The following is a 16,301-nucleotide window of genomic DNA, read 5'->3' as shown; positions in this document are numbered from 1 at the left end:
GAATTTCAATTGCAAGCTCAAAAGAAGCAATTCAACACCGCATTGATTCCACAAGAAAGTGATGGCACAACTCCAATAGAACAAAGTCTTGAACACGGCCCACAACTAGCCTTCACACATTGGAATTAAATTGCATTCAACAACATCCCATATGGTGTTATATTTTCGCAACTTTTATGGTTCAATTTCCCACCATTTTGGTTAAAAAAATGTAACCAACATTACTGTTGACCCTCTTTTTTGACCAGGCCTTCAGTCACCCTCCTACTCTCCCTTCTCTCCGCCCCTCCTGATCCCAACCTCCAGTGCAGGTCCAAATTACTGATGGTCAAGCCCCTTGGAACGTCCTCCCAAACTGAAAGGCGCTTTACACATGTAATTTGTCGTGTGAAGGTATCAGACAAATATATTGAATTTGTCCTGGTAAATCTAAAAGAGAGTTCCTTCCAAATAGATTTAACATTTACTTTCATATACTTATTGGCACTAAACTTGCTAGGTTAACAGGTATAAAGTTGAAATACGTTTAGAGTCACCGAATGGTTTTATCAAGTCAATGTGATACTGTTTACAGTGAGGCTAATCATTGACTGGATTCATCTCACTACAAAATTTGGCATCAGATTTGCTTAACAGAGAACATCAGTCAATATTTGAAGTACAGAGATCCATCAAAGACACTGAACAAAAGTGGTGCATGGAATGGAAGATATCATAAGACAAATTGTATTCTGTAAGTGCTCAGTCAAGAGAAGTTGATGATGTTGTATCCTCAGGCTTAAAGTAGGATGAAGGATGTGATGGCATCATCCACACAGCTAGAACATTCCTGCTAAGGGACTTTGTTTAGGACCACATCTGTTACGAGGCTAAGAAAGTTTCCAAATAATTGTACTCAAGGCACTCAGAAAGCCTGTTATTGGGTTTATATTGTGTTTGGAAGAGGTCATGTTGGACCTATTGCTGCCTCAATGGCCCAGAAAACCAAATGAAATATAATATTCGCTTGACAGACACATCTGTCATCTTGGGCCATGCGATGCTCTGGCTGATGCCAACGACTTCCTCCGCTGGTTCGTGAAATTAACTCAAAGGCGAAGCAGGTGAATATAATTGTGACCTTGACATGGACTAGCAAAGTATGATTTCCCACTGCGTTCAGGATTCCATTTGAGCCATCCCACGGTAAAGGCTCAATTCTGGTGTCTTTCAAAGCTCATATATCCTGGTGCAACATATGTCCTCAGGGCAAGCAGGTAGACCATGTATCCATTCAGTTAATATGCTTCGAGAACAACACACAACTGTAATGTGTGCTCGCTAATCTTTTGTATTGACAGATTGTGCCTTCTCCATTGCATCAGCGTAGCAGGGATGCTGATCCTCAGTATCACAGTATGCATAATAATAGCAATTGACTTTCAACTGCACTGAAGTCTCATGCTTGCAGTAAATTAAAGCCTGGTTTGAGTAGGAGTTAAAAACTCAGGTACTTCCTTCCACCCCATAGCAATTTGAGGAATTGTAAAAAGTGAATGATTCTAACCCCAATGATTGGCTTCTGTCCTGTTGTCATCTCAGCAAAGTTAAAATTGTTTCCACCATCTTAATGCCTTGGAATATAAAGTAGCATTGCTACTGTCCAAGTCTACTTTGAGGCTTAGATGGACATTATGCAGACAGCATTAAGTGGGTATCAAAATTGCTGCCAATCATGGTTATTCAGCCATTAAATCTTTAATTTTCTGCATCACATTACCAGACCGACCGCCAGCTGATTTTTCTCTTTTGCACTTGGAGGAACAGAATATAGCTCCTCCCTGATTAAAGACTTCACTGGATTATTCCTAAAGGAAACCTCACTATCTGCTGAAGTTCGTGTGTTGTGGCAGCAGCTGAAAATAACAATGTCTGGATCACAGACTAAAAAGAAGATCCAATTTGCATTATTACAGTGGGTTCAGAGACTAAGCCGACTAAGATTCTGATCAAAGGGTACCTAATTTCTCACACAATCATATCACTATTATATCTTACGCCAAAATGTTAGCACTCATTTACCATCCCAATTCAAGAACTTCAGTTGTATGTACAGAGTCAATCCCTTTATTGACCAGTTTGATATTAAACTCAAAGGGTCCACATATCATAGTACAATGATTAATTCGTCCTCATCCCTATAGCACGCAGGTTTAACACCAGAGTACATATTTGGACATAATCTTTTGAAATCAATCTAGCAAGACTGCACAGCTATAGATTAATGAACACATTGCTTTAATGTGCGGTGGAGAGGAGGGCAATGTTTAAAAAAATTGTATTAGAAATAGGGATTATTTTTAAAAAAGAATTTTTGCAGCATTACAATGAAAATAACAAACTCTGGGGTGTTATAGATTAAGTGAAGTACTAGCAATAAGCAGTGGTGCACAGCGCTAAGTCAGACACCGATAAATACCAACACTTTCTCATGAGGTACTTTTGAAAATGGTCATGAGTAAAGTCTGGGTGGCAGCACAATAAAATAGATTTCAAAGCAAATGCTGAGACAGTCCATTCAGAGTTAGTAAGTCCAACATTGTAATAATAATAAAAATCGTTGAATTTGATATAGCGCCTTATCACGTCTTCGAGACGTCTCAAATCGCTTCACAGAATATATTGTAAAGTGAATTGACTGTATATTTTGTGGGTGAAACGTCACTTACCACCAAATTGCTAGTTACCTTTAACAAAACATTATCGTTACATAACTTGGCGCATTCTAATAGTACAATCCACACTGAATAATCAATGGCCAAGATTTTCTAATTTTCATGGTAAAATAAATTTGAGCCTCATTTCCTTAATAGAATTCTGAAGAAATAGGCTGCAAAATGCACATGCGTTTTAAATTACAAAGAAAGTAACTTCATTTATAGTGCTTCAATCTCCAATGTATATGCTCCTCTCACTTTGTAATTTTCCTTCGCTAAAAAGAATTCCAGCAGATCAGTGAAGCTTGACTCATTACATCGAAATCCATGCAGACCATTTGTTTGCTACACATTCTTCAGAAGATCAACATTAGCTGTGTTGCAGAAAATATTTCTGAGATTTCCCAATAGTCTTATTAAAAATTAGCGGGTTTCCAATTTCCCGATTTACAAAGATTTCTGCATTTGAAAGAAGGGTGTCCAGATATCTACAAGTTTTCAAAATCAACAACGAGTCAGAAATTAGAACGGCTTCCTGTGATTTACAATAAAATTCCCTCAAGACACATTCCAACGAGATTAGCCTTGTTGAGGAACATTGTACACACTGACAGAATACTTCTTTCATTGAACTATCAATCACACCCATTTTTTTCCCTCTCTTTTACACTTTTGATGACAGACATCCATTTATTGCCTGCATGTACTTCATGTTTCCTATTGCAATAACCACTGCTTTACAAAGAATCACATTGCTGTTCGCTAATGAGAATTAAGCGAATGGATTGAGGGACGGCAGATACCTTCTCTGGCCCAGTCCAACAAGAGACATTTACCCACACAAGTGCTTTGCTTTTGATGTATTCTGTTCAACTAAGCCAAGCTCACCTGTAGCTGACATCAAATCAAAATGGTGCGTCTCTTTCCAAACAATATCATGCAAACTAATCTATAAAACGCTGAGTAAATTCCTTCATTTCAGACCATTCATTTGCTGGCGAGACTTTTCTTGAATGGCAGCATCCAAGCTTCCTGAAACCAGTCACCCTGGCTGTACCCTGGTATAATCTTTAAATGCTATACTACTAGAAGTATCTTTCTCCATTTTATGCATGAATAGTGGATGACAGTTAATGCCCAAATCAGCATTGATTTATCCCAGCTGTTGATTCCTTCATACAAGAGGAATGGAGGAAATTTTTAATGTGGTCCCAAAATCATCTTTCAATTTCCAAACCATAGCACGGTTGATAAGAATAGCGTAGAATCAATAGAAATAAAAACAAGCTACACTTTTACATTAAGGCAGTTCATCAGTTCATGCAACCACTGAGAATAATTTTAGCTCGGAACGCTTCTGATTCTAATGCATTTACCATGTTTCCTTGTGGTTCTGATAACTGAATCGAAAATGAGCGGCTTCTGTTTGGGTGCATTGACTATTGATTTAAATAAGATGCAAACAGCACCTTTCTCCTTGTTTTGTCCAGAAGAATCGTTAGGAAGGAAGTTCTGGGGGTATGTTGCGGTTTATCTTCAGACACTGCAATCATTTCTGCTAAATAGTAATAATAATCCTTGCATTTGCCTGATCATTTCTTCCGATGTCTCAAAGCACTTCACAGAATATACTGTAAAGTGGACTGACTGTAATATTTTGTGGGCAAAACGTGGCAGATAATTATGCACAACAATAACTTAAGGTATCTTGATTGTAAAGCTCCAAACCTTACAAGGTACTGCTGTAGACATTTTCATGCTATAAATCAATGATTAAAAATGCAAATTTGAAACATACCCCTCATTTCCTGATATGAGCGTGAGAGAAAATATGCAAGTTACCGCACTAAGTCTTACCCCAATGTTTCAGACACAAAAATAACCACGGACATTTCTACAGATAATGATGAATTTTATACAATTAATTCATTGCTGTGGGTGTTAATAGCACTGGCGTTTCTCCAGGGTATAATTAGGTTTTTATCGCGAGTGGACACCTTGGCGCGAGTTATCCAATTTTAACAAAACGCGGAAATTCTGGCAGCGAACCATAAATTGACCATTACCATAAAAAGAACTGTTAAATGAGAAACCGTGTGCTCCACATAAAACTAATTTCATGCTTTCAAAGCACACAGCAGCTTGGAGCGAGATAGCGGGCCCTGGGACCTCAAGAGAGATTTTCTGACACAAATGCTTTGCTATTGCTGCAATCTGTTAAACCAAGCTTATCAGCAGCTGACAGTAAAATAAAAATTTTGTGTCCTCCACCAAATAATCAAATCGTGTAAACTAATCGACAGAAGTCTGAGTAAGCATTCACAGTGAAAACTCCCGTAGAAGCTAATGAATGGATTCAAATGCTTTAATTAATTTCCCTCAAAGACAAACAATTATTTCTCTGGGTGGAGGAGAAGGTTCCCATGATAAGTAGAAATCCGAGAACGCTGAAATAAAACATCTAAACAAATGATCCTTGTATATTTGATATAAGCGCCTTTCAAGTCGAGAGGACATCTCAAAGTGCTTCACAGGAAATACTGTAAAGTGTAGTGTAGAGACTATTTTGTAGATGAAGTACAAAGCAGTAGAGATTAAGGAATGATTTTCATCCAGTACAATTTATATAGCATCTTTTACATCGGGAAGACATCTCAAAGTGCTTGGCAATGCTGACTGAGTGCCGAGCTGGGGGTGGGATGAGGGGGAGCAAATGCTTTTAATTCTGATTAAAATAAAAGACTATTCTAACATTTAAAAACATTGCGCGAGTAATTCCCTTGCTTAGTCTTTCACTTGAGCAAGCAAAGGCTTACCAAGATTGTCACCAAGAAAGTACGGGAATAATGATGGTGCCTGAATGGATCACCTGAACTCTGGCCGTCAAACATCTGTGGAGCATTCTATAATCGATCAGACAGTGTTGGCACGAGTTGTAAGAGTCATAAACTAATCAGACAATCAGAAGGAGTACTTGAAATGTGTCCCGTGAGTGGCATTTCCTATTTACTCCTCAACAAAAGAGCAATGGAAATCAATAAGTAGCACTGGAAACAGTTCTATTTTTCTACCCAGCCCCCCCCCTACTTTATTTGGTTAAATCTTTTTAAATTCCCTTACTTCTTTTTAACATCTTCCAGCGATAGCATGTTTTTTTTTCTTGTTTTTTTTAAACTTGCAGTGGTTTGCAAGCCACACACATCAACAAAATCAGAATGGGAAACTTGATTCTCTATGACAGCCTCAACAAAGGACAGTGCTGCAGAATATATGAGTTTGAAGGTTCGAGATGGTCAATTTGCTGCAGTGAGGTACATATTTATGGCCTACACAAGGTCTCTGATAACCTTTCGATTCTTAGGGTGCTGTTATTAGGAAAAGCAACTTTTTTATATATATATAATATGTACGCACCCCAGACAAAAAGTAATATCCTATAAAATAGCCTGGCTTTATTATTTTCCAGCAATAACTGATGGCTTTGAGTGATATCACCAGCCATAGTATTTCGACATGGATGTCAGTCTGCATCCACATCACAGGACACACTGGTTATTGCTGTCTGTTGCGACAGTATCTCCCAGCAATAAAATGGTCCCGAACTTGAATATAACAATACCTATAGACTTCAGTTTATTATATAAAAAAAACACACATCCTGCCAGCAATACAAGTTTGCAATCTCATCTCAAAGTTCAGATGATGTGTGATCTTCGCTCTCTCGGTGTCACCCAAGGTCACCGTCGCTCGGAGCGAAATAAAATATTCCACATCGCTTCAATTCAAATGACACGGTACAATAACACTTCACTTCAAATCAAGTGATTCAATTGAGGCAAGCCTGCTGTCCACTGCTGCCTGGTGATAACACCTGCTCCTGCAAAAAAAAAAAAAACACGCTTGCCAAAAATAAAATCAACGAGCCTCACAAATTCTAATGGATGCAGATGGGAGCACATTTTAAGATATAGGCAATGTTGATGTTGAGGTGCAGTGTGCATCATTAATGAACACTTCTGTGTGCCACTGCCTTGTACCGCATTCCTCTCTATGTGTTATCGATTTGATATCCGAGTATGAGTCATATGATACCTTAGGACATCACAATAAGTAGTGTCAGTCAATCAACTCCCTGTTCATGACTCTCAGATGACTGCTGACATATCACAACCTCACCATGCCTCCTGTCACTTTCCAAACACTCTCAACCTTCGGACAGAATTTCTGCCGCTTCAGATCTCAACAAATTAAAAAGTGCCCCTAAATATTTTTTTATTTACCTATAAAATGTAAGGCGAATGTTTGATGTTGCTGTAGGTCGAGAGGATGTCCGAAGAGCATTCACAAACCGCTCGAGTTCCAGCACCACAGTGTGTGGCACTGTCTGAATATCTTTAGGCATTACATTTGGAATAACTCATCGATCAGTCGCCTCGTAAAATAATAGTTAGGATGACATCCAAAATTATGAAAACTCTATCTGAATCTTAAGTTGTGCTACGTGCTTGAAAATGCACTCATGTGTCCCATCACAAAAGGCACATCTCAAGTTGCTACTGATTTTAGCCAACACGCCCCGAAGCTCTGGAACACACTCCCTCAACTCCTCCGCCTTGCCCCCTCCCTCCCCACCTTCAAATCCCGCCTAAAGACCCACCTCCTCCCTCTCCCCCTGGCTTGGGGTCAGACTCTGCCACTGTCAAGTGCTCCAGGTTGCTACCCCATGTGAACGACGCTATATAAATGCAAGTTGTTGGGACCACATCACTCCCACCCTCGCTCGCCTCCACTGGCTCCCCATCCCCCAGAGGATCGAATTCAAGATCCTCATCCTCACCTACAAGGCCATTCACGGCCTCGCTCCCTCCTACCTCTCTGACCTACTATCCCCCTACCTACCTGCCCGTACCCTCCATTCCTCTGGCTCCGGACTGCTCCACATCCCCTGCCCCAACCGCCCTACCATCGGTGGTCGGGCCTTCAGCCTCTCAGCCCCTAGACTCTGGAACTCCATCCCCCAGTGCCTTCGCCGCCTCCTCCCTTTCCTCCTTCAAGGCCGGTCTCAAGACCTTTCTCTTTGACCGTGACTTCAGCTCCCCTCTCGACTCTCTACCCCCTCCTCTCTCCCTCCCTTCCCTCCCTTCACCCTGACCACTTCCCCCCTGCTCGGGTCCTGACCCAACTGTACAGCGCCTTGGGACGCCCTCCCCACGTGAAAGGCGCTCTATAAATGGAATCTTGTTGTTGTTGTTACGCTGTAAGTGTTTAGATCAAATAAACTTTTAGTGAAGACAAACTCATCTGAAAGAGATTGCACAATTGTATGGTTAGATCATATGATTTTTACAAAATAAAGTCCTGTTTATCTCAGAATCTGAACTGCAATCAAACATACAGAATGGATGGGGTATTTTCTGGGTGGAGGGAAATTTAGACAGAAACACTCATCACCCTGTTGCTCACCTCGCAAACACCATAAACTCCACCAATAGAAAACTTAACACATCCAATCTGCAGTCAGCTGTATTCATTCCGGTTTACTTCGCTCAATGTCAGATATGAACCAACTGCCCTTTTTAAATAACTTTTCCCCACTCTGCAGAACTGTAACAGTTGAAAAATAACACTGAAACAATACATGGCAGAAACCCATTACTTCTTGTCAAATCATTTACAAAATTGCATTTGTTTCGAGACATCAAATAGAAATTCCATCTCTGACTGCTAAAATGGTTGACAAATGAATGCTAAAAGGTAAACACAAGTTTGAAGCGGCTGTGGACTCTCCAAGGCATAAATTATCTGCTGAGCAAAAATACAGCAGACAAGAAGAAAAAAACAATATGTGTTGAGTTAACTGTTTGCAGCTGAGACAGGGCTGGCCTCTGTTTGTCCTGTCCTCCCTTGTCTGAGGGAGTTATGCTCCATCTGCTGCTCTGGTTAAGATCAGATATATGTAGTTATGCATCACTTGCTGGCTGGAAGTGATTTGCTCAGTAAACGAAAAATGAAGAGTAACCCATATCAACAGATGTGTTTTTAAGCATTCACTAGGAGGTAAACCCCAGTGTGGCCAACTCTCCTTTGCTTGTGACCTTAGCCGCTTGATGCTCTCCAAGTTTCTGAGTTTTGCAGCCGTGGAATATGATCAGAGCTTCCAATTAGTGCTCTCCCATTGTGTCTCTCCAGCAAGACTCTCCTCAGTCTGGTTTGGATGTTCTTCAGCGCGGTGATGGGTTTGTCAATGTGTCAGACACCCAGCTGGCACCCAGGTCTCCAACAGGACAAGGAAGAAATTGCCTTTGGGAGGCAGAGCTAACGAGTAACTGAAAGGGTGGTGGAAATAGATTCAATAACAACTTTCATAAGGCAATTGAATAGGTACTTGAAAAGGAAAAAGTTGCAGGGGTAGGGAGAAAGAGCCGGGGTGTGGGACGGATCGGGTAGCTCTTCCAAAGAGCTGGCACATGTACGACGGGCCAAATGGCCTCCTTCTATTCTATAAGTAGGGTCTTGACGTATTTTCATTCGGAGACAAAGACAGGTAGTTCTGTACAACTCAAGCACTGAACAAGCTGCTTAAAAAATGACTCGACCTAGCTCTCTCTCGTGCACACAAGGACGTAAAAAAGTTCATGATAATTTCACAGATATTAAGAAATCCTTGACCTGATAGGTTACCATTGTCACTTGATGGTTCATTCAAGGAGTTTTTTTTCTCTAGGATTTTGTTTTACAACCTGTCCTTGCTTTAAAGTGTGCCAGCTTTGCTTTTGAAAGACATAGAACATTGCCACTTGCTCCATGAAAATGGCCCATCAGCCAAATATTAACTGCTGTATCAGTTCGCAAGCCGAATCTATTTCAGTTGCACTGTTGCTAAACACAGCTGTCTCTCTAGTGACCTACAGGACTGAAACACATCAATGCAAATATTTTTTTCTGTGCTTCTTACCCCAGATGTACGCTACTGCACTAACAACACAGCTGATCGCAATTTTTGGGATAAGAAATATCTCTCGCAATTTGATCAGAGCCCACAATGAAGGAGCTGAGATGGGGTTTCTGCAACAGTCCAAAAACCTGCAAACATGGGTTGAGACTCATTCTGTGAACGAATAGAGAAATCAAATACTCAGATGTCGAGATCATTTTTAAAAAGTCTTGAACAAAATTCTTTGTTGGCTGACTGGAACAGCACACAAATAAATAAAGCCCATTCATTTTTCTGAGACTGGACTGAATTAAGAGAATTCCAAATTTCAAGTCAAATCCCAGGTAACTGCTGCTGCCGCTCAATGGCATAATTGAACTTTGAGACGTTTTGAAGATGTGATAAGGCGCTATATCAAATGCAAGGATTATTATCATTATTTTGTACTCAAGCCTATGTGTGATGATCAGTGATCATTCCCCAGCCATTATCTGCCTGGGTCATCGATTACTAAATCAAACCTCGTCACAGCTACACGTCTTGTGTTTTTCCCTCAGAGCTTTGCTGAAATCTTTCAAACCGTTGCGATGATGGAGTGGCATGAAACACCAACATTGTGTCTAAAAAGCACACATGCCAGCATCACCCTGAGTGGCTGTCGGCAAAAGTACCTTGAGACTCGAACACAGTTTATTCCAGTGAATCTCGATATATGCCACACAAAGTCATACAGGCTCCAATGAGAAGTCTCATAAAGTACAGGGCATTCCCTGGAGAAAACGTTACAGGTGCTTTCGCTGGCAGTCACACAGTAGTGACACCATTAGAGCACTTTTCAGATGCCCACATTTGTGCTCATGTGATCAAATAACCTCTGTGACAATTGTTCAGCTGATCTCTACCAAATAGTTGAATGGCCAATTGGCACTGATTCAATAACCCACTAAGCACGAAATATAACCATCATTTGACCTCGTTGAATAACAATGTAGATCTATTTCTTAACACCTCATGTGCTCATTAACTACAAGAGCAAAGCTTGCTGCAATTTTCCTACTTTGGACAACATGTGAGAAATAAAACTACATTTCTTCATTCAATTTTTTTAAAAACACACACACACACACCCCATTTGGTCAAATTCAGTGCAGAATGAAAATGCTCAATGCCAGTGTGACTAACGCTGCTTCAAAATAAATGCTACGCAATAAAATCAGGCTTCTTGTCTAGAATACGAGATTCAAGAAAGTAAATCCTTTCTAAGAAAGGAATGAACAAAGTAGTTGTAGGTGAAATTAATGTTCTATATATGTAAATGTAAAACTACAAGCTATGACGAGTGATCATCATAGCTTGTAGTTTTACATTTACATATCAGATAGATATTAGCTGCTCTGTGGGGAGGTGTGGTTGTATTGTGAACAACAATATATTATTGTCCTGTGCCAGGAATAACACAAATGTAAAGCTGGATAACAGTTTCTAAATGCTGGAGTAACGTTCTCTAGGTCTCTTTGTGATGCTATGGAGTAATTTGGATGAATTTGGTACCTAAGTCTGCGCTTCTGTTATGTTTTCTTTGTGCGAGATGCCTTTGCTCAGTTTTTATTCAGGCCACATAGCGAGGTGCTTAGAATTTACTGAGCAGGCCAAGATGTTTGCCTTCTGTCACCGGCTGATCAGCGGACAATTTTTCCATCCAAATGCTCGTTTTATAGTGTAGCTGTTGATTGGGTTCAATCAAAGCTAACTGCTGATCTGAATCAACTGTAATCTCGCAGTAAGTACAAAGCAATAAGCATTGCTGGTTGCACTTCTCAGCAAGATTATTTTCCTACACAAAGCATGATAGGCTTTTGAGAATAAAATGAATTTTGTATGAAGCTGTGTAGTACCAGAGATACGCACATTGAATACTACTGTGTTTGCCACTTGTGTGTTGCTAACCTTGCAGTGATTGGGTTTATGCGGTTCAAATAACTGCTCCCTTGGTGCAGGAGTTGCTCTTGTGGATATTTGCAAAGCCAACTGTGGAGTTGCAGTGGATTACAAAGGTCCCTGCCCCCACCTTATACTAAAGGAGATGCAGCAGTACCAGGAGTCCCACAATGATAGTGTAGCTGTGGGCTCAATGCTGTGTAAAGCTGCCATAATGTCACTTCAACAGGGCATCTTGCTGGCACTTGTGCCACTAATTTAAGTGCCAGCTCTCTAAACACAGGTGGAGGGCATCTCCTCCTGATGGCCACTGATCCCTGGAAGCTTAGAGCAGTGGGAATCCTCCATCTCAGTTGCCAATAACCATTAATTTCACCAGTGTTAACTCTCAGTGTGCATGTATCTGTGCACACAGGGGTGTGTGTGTTGGGGTGGGGGAGTGAAGGTTGGTACTTGGGCAAGTGGCGGGTGTTCAACTGAATTCTCCTTGATCTCTAAAGAGAGATGACATATTAGAAGCAGTTGAGCAATCCATCCACATGGTCACTGCTGTGTCATTCCATGCACTGTACTGTGCTTTGTGCCCGTTGTTGCACCAACACATCCATTCAACATATCGTGCAGATCCTACATTAAAGGGGTGCTTATCACAAGCCCCCTGTAGTGTTCCAACCTTCCACAGATGCTCGCTCAACAAAAAACAACGTTCTCTCAGACTGCATAAGTACCATCAGATGCGCTTCACTAATTTTGCGTGCTGCGTCTTTCCAGCAAAGTGAGAGCCTTCAAACCCGAGAGCAGTGGGCTCGAGATGCAACAATTTGACCCGTGGAAAACATTCACTGTGCCACGTGTGACATTTTTAATGTAATTTGCGTGAACCAAGGATTTTCACGTCCAATAATTTACTTACCGGATTTTCCATTTCAGTGGAAGCAGCTCATCATTTTTGCAGCTCTCTTTTACAACTACAGCTTTCCCTCATGTGCGCATGTGCCTGTCTCCTCTGACGTTTACAGGGACATTCATGCCTTACCTTTCTTCTCCTGCTCAGATCGTTCCAACTTCTTCCGCACCTCTTGTCAGGTTCTCAGAAGTGGAGGCGACAGTGTTGACTCAGTCAACGACAAATTGCCATATTTGGCATCGACGTGTCATGTCCAGGGGGCTGAACTTTCCCGGCAAAAAAAATGTACTGGAGCCTGAGCATAACCGCGCTCCCCGTACAGACCTTTGCAGAGAGTGCCTCCACGCTGTTGAAGTGGGGCTATTTTTCCACAGTAATGCATACTCCGCAGCTGGATGCTTCAACATCTCGAAATTTATAGGGGTCAAGTCGCTCATAAGCCGTTTCAGAAGCGAGAACAAATTACTCCTGCAGCTGCTTGGTGATTGGCTCCTGCTCTTTCGTTGCCGTTTCCCAATTCCCATTTCTCACAGTCCTCACTGAGGAATGTCGCATTCCCTGGCTATTTCTTAGCCAGAGAGAACAAACATGGATAAGAACATAAGAATTTGCTCGGTGAAAGAAGACCGAGGTACATCTAGTTCGCCTTCCACCATCCTGGCAGTCGCTTGACATGTCATGTTCCAAACTATATACAGTATCTGTCCCGAGATATTATTGTCGGGCAGAAATCTACCTATTTTGTTCTTGAAACAAACAACACTTTCGGCTTCCACTGTCTCCGAGTAAGTATCAGTGTCATTACCGATAGTCATGTTAGAATTAACCAAATGGAACTTAATAATATAGGGATGCTTTTCTTTGTGTGTCTACAAAATCTCGTAAACTAAGAATAAGGATGTAATTGTATTGTTTAAATAAACCATTTTGGATGTGTGGTCACGTGTGTTGCATCATATGCTACGGACACCCTTGTTCATGCTCCAAACTGCTCGAAGTTTGAAAACGCCAATAATAACCTGACTGCTTGTGAGACCACATGTGGGATTGTTCACATTGCAATACTGATTTCCAATTAGATGTTGGGCAGCAGGGAGGAGCGGCAAGGCAAAGCGGGATCAGAAACTGAAGGGACAGGAATAGATCCATTTCAAGTTTATTTTAGAAACCTGCAATTAAGAGATGGGTGGGTCTACTGCTAACCTGCGTTTAAATCTCTTGGACGGTGGTGTGGTGGAGGAAAAGTCATCCATATTGCCTAAAACGTTCAATGGTTCAGGAGAGAGAGAGAGTGGACTCAGCTGGAGATAATGTGCAGACAATGAAGTCTGCAACTTTGAAAGTCAAACTTGGATTCATTTGGATAAAAAACACAAATGCTTGGACATGACTACAGATTGGGTATTGAATGAGTGGATTTCATTCGTGTGATTTCAATGCTACAAATGTCCTCAGTGCCCTGGCTGAGATTGGGAAAAGAAAATCAGTTTGATTTCCACTCTTGATTGCTGGTCAGAAACCTCTGCCTGTGATGAGTGAGTGAGCGAGCGAGCGAGTGTGCATGTGTGTGTGCATAGCCAACAGATTAGGGTTCAGCTGGGATGTCCCCTGAGTTTAAATAGCCCGTGGACATTCACTGTCAAGACACGCATGCGAATAATAGTCTCCAATGAAGGGTGACGTCATTGTACTGCAGACTTATAAAGTCACGCAGTTTGCCGTACGTGAAATTCCAACACTAGCAACAACTTGTGTTTGTAGAGTGCCCCTCATGCAGGGTAGAGGACTTATAAACTAGTCGAGGAGCTCAGATTTAATAAATATAAAACTGTAGTAGTCACTTAATAAATAGACAGACTAAGTAGCCACTATGAAAGCAAGGTAAATATTTGAAGAAGAATATTAAATGGCACTGAAAAATAATAAGGATTTGGAGTTGGAACGGTTAGCTCTAGTGAAGTTGCTCGTTTCAGATTATGCTCTTAAGCTCTTACACTGAAATTCCGATGATTCTATGAAGCCATGAAGTACATTTAATTGCTGCTGGGCATATGCTACCATATCACAAACGCTCAGCATGAGGATGACCCAAATTGAAGGGAATTAAAACTGACCCGAAGAACTCAATGAAGCAGGTGCTGCTCGAACATCAAGGATCAGTTGAGATCAGAACAAAAGTACAGAAACACAAACGCCAAATAAAAACAAGTCATTGAAAATGATCAGGGTTCAAGTCGAAGCCTTAACTGTCATCTGAACTTGACTCCCCTCAAATATATCGGAAATAAGCTACCAGTTCTTAATTAGGCCTTTAGATGGAGCACTCCACATTGATAGAATATTGAAGCTTAAGGGGGAAGGAAAGGACATAAAAGCATACCCTAACTCGTGCTGATCATAAAACAGCATGGACAAAGCTAGAGCCAAAAATAGTCTGTCGTGCATAAGCCTCATAGTTGCCGAACATCACTGAAGCTGTAAAGGTAGCAACTTCTTTTTCTTAATAAAACGAGAGCGAGTGCAACACGGCAGCGATGCACAGTCGTAATTGACACAACAGAAGCGAACAGCACCCAGCCTGCTTAGAAGGAAAAAAAAGTATGAAAACAGACACTTAATGATATTTTGCTTCATTTTTAATTCAGGTTCGACACAGAAATAGTAGGGTGTTCAAAGTACTGTACCTCCAGCTATTTTCTTTTGCGGAAGTGAGAATAGACAGTAAACACTCCAGGGAACACAGTTTCATATTTTCTGCACTAGCTCAGCAGTGCACTCATCCTGTGAATTATATCAATCTGACACTACTGGAGAAATCCAGCCATGTTTCAAATGGCTCCACACATCATTTAACTATCGATGGGACAGCCTAAGAGAATACAAACCATCATGATTTTAAAAAGTGCAGGCAGCTTCTTAAAGCTTTGATTCAAAGAGAATAAATTCCTTTTTTTTAAAAAACTCAGCGACAAAATAATGTACAAATAAGAGACGCTTTGTAGTTTCAAAGCCTCAGCCCGTCCTACAAGCATATTTATGTACAAGCGTATATTCTTAGTAAAACCTTCCAGTACAGTAGAAAGGTTTAATTACCCCCAAAACAGCAAATATAGCCATTTACATTTGTACACTTTGTTTAGAATTGAGATTTATATGGTTATGTTGTTATCCACAGTTTAATTTAGAACATTAAATTATAGTAATGTACAGAAAATGTACAATTTTTTTTAAAAACGCCCCTGAAATTTATACCAATAACTAAGGGGTTCCCAAGATCCAGAAAATAAAGCAACATTGTTTGTTGAGAACTTTTGATTGTATGAATATGAATCATATATAACATGACCTATGCCGATAAGATTTTAAGGATATCAATTGTGTGTTGGACTGCTCAGATTAATAGAGCATGAAACACATAGTCTATGCAAATAAGTGCAAAATTCAATCCAAAATATGAAGGAAAAATAAATATCTGTGTCGTATTTACTCAACAGATACACTTAGGAGTTAATAGTTGTGCCTCATAAATGATCTTCTTTCAGATATCTTTCTATCCCCCAAAAATTGGTAATACCCTGAATTAACAAGAGGAAAGATTCTCAATTTCAGATACGATACTTACAGATCTTATTTCAGGACAAAGCAAATACGGTAGTGTGTACTCACCTTTGTGGAGAAATCCTGTCCACATCATGTCTGCAGAAGCAAATCCAAGCAATAAACTGGCAATTTTGTAAAGAATAGAATCCAGATTTGGCAAGGGCGCTCTTACTATTCTGTGATTACTGTGTGATCATCTCCGTTACAATGCGCACATTTTTTTTTA

At 40.6% G+C, this 16,301-nt stretch overlaps 1 protein-coding gene across 7 annotated transcripts in view; it reads right to left on the bottom strand.

Moving 5' to 3' along the window:
- Positions 1–16,301, bottom strand: part of znf385b (zinc finger protein 385B) — a 143,137-nt gene that overhangs the window by 86,532 nt on the left and 40,304 nt on the right. The window contains exon 1 of one of the 7 annotated variants that reach the window (XM_007890094.2): positions 16,142–16,169. The exons of 5 other annotated variants lie outside the window; for them this stretch is intronic. In XM_007890094.2, coding sequence (XP_007888285.1) covers positions 16,142–16,169 — 28 coding nt within the window. Of the gene's footprint in view, positions 1–12,604; positions 12,648–16,141; positions 16,170–16,301 lie in introns of those variants that run through there. One more of the 7 variants, XM_007890098.2, reaches the window with a different exon arrangement.

The sequence above is a fragment of the Callorhinchus milii genome, unplaced genomic scaffold (assembly GCF_018977255.1).
Source record: "Callorhinchus milii isolate IMCB2004 unplaced genomic scaffold, IMCB_Cmil_1.0 Scaffold6, whole genome shotgun sequence".
NCBI classification, from domain to species: domain Eukaryota; kingdom Metazoa; phylum Chordata; class Chondrichthyes; order Chimaeriformes; family Callorhinchidae; genus Callorhinchus; species Callorhinchus milii.
The sequence above is the reverse complement of the archived record's forward strand: the minus strand, read 5'-3'. Positions and strand labels throughout refer to the sequence as shown.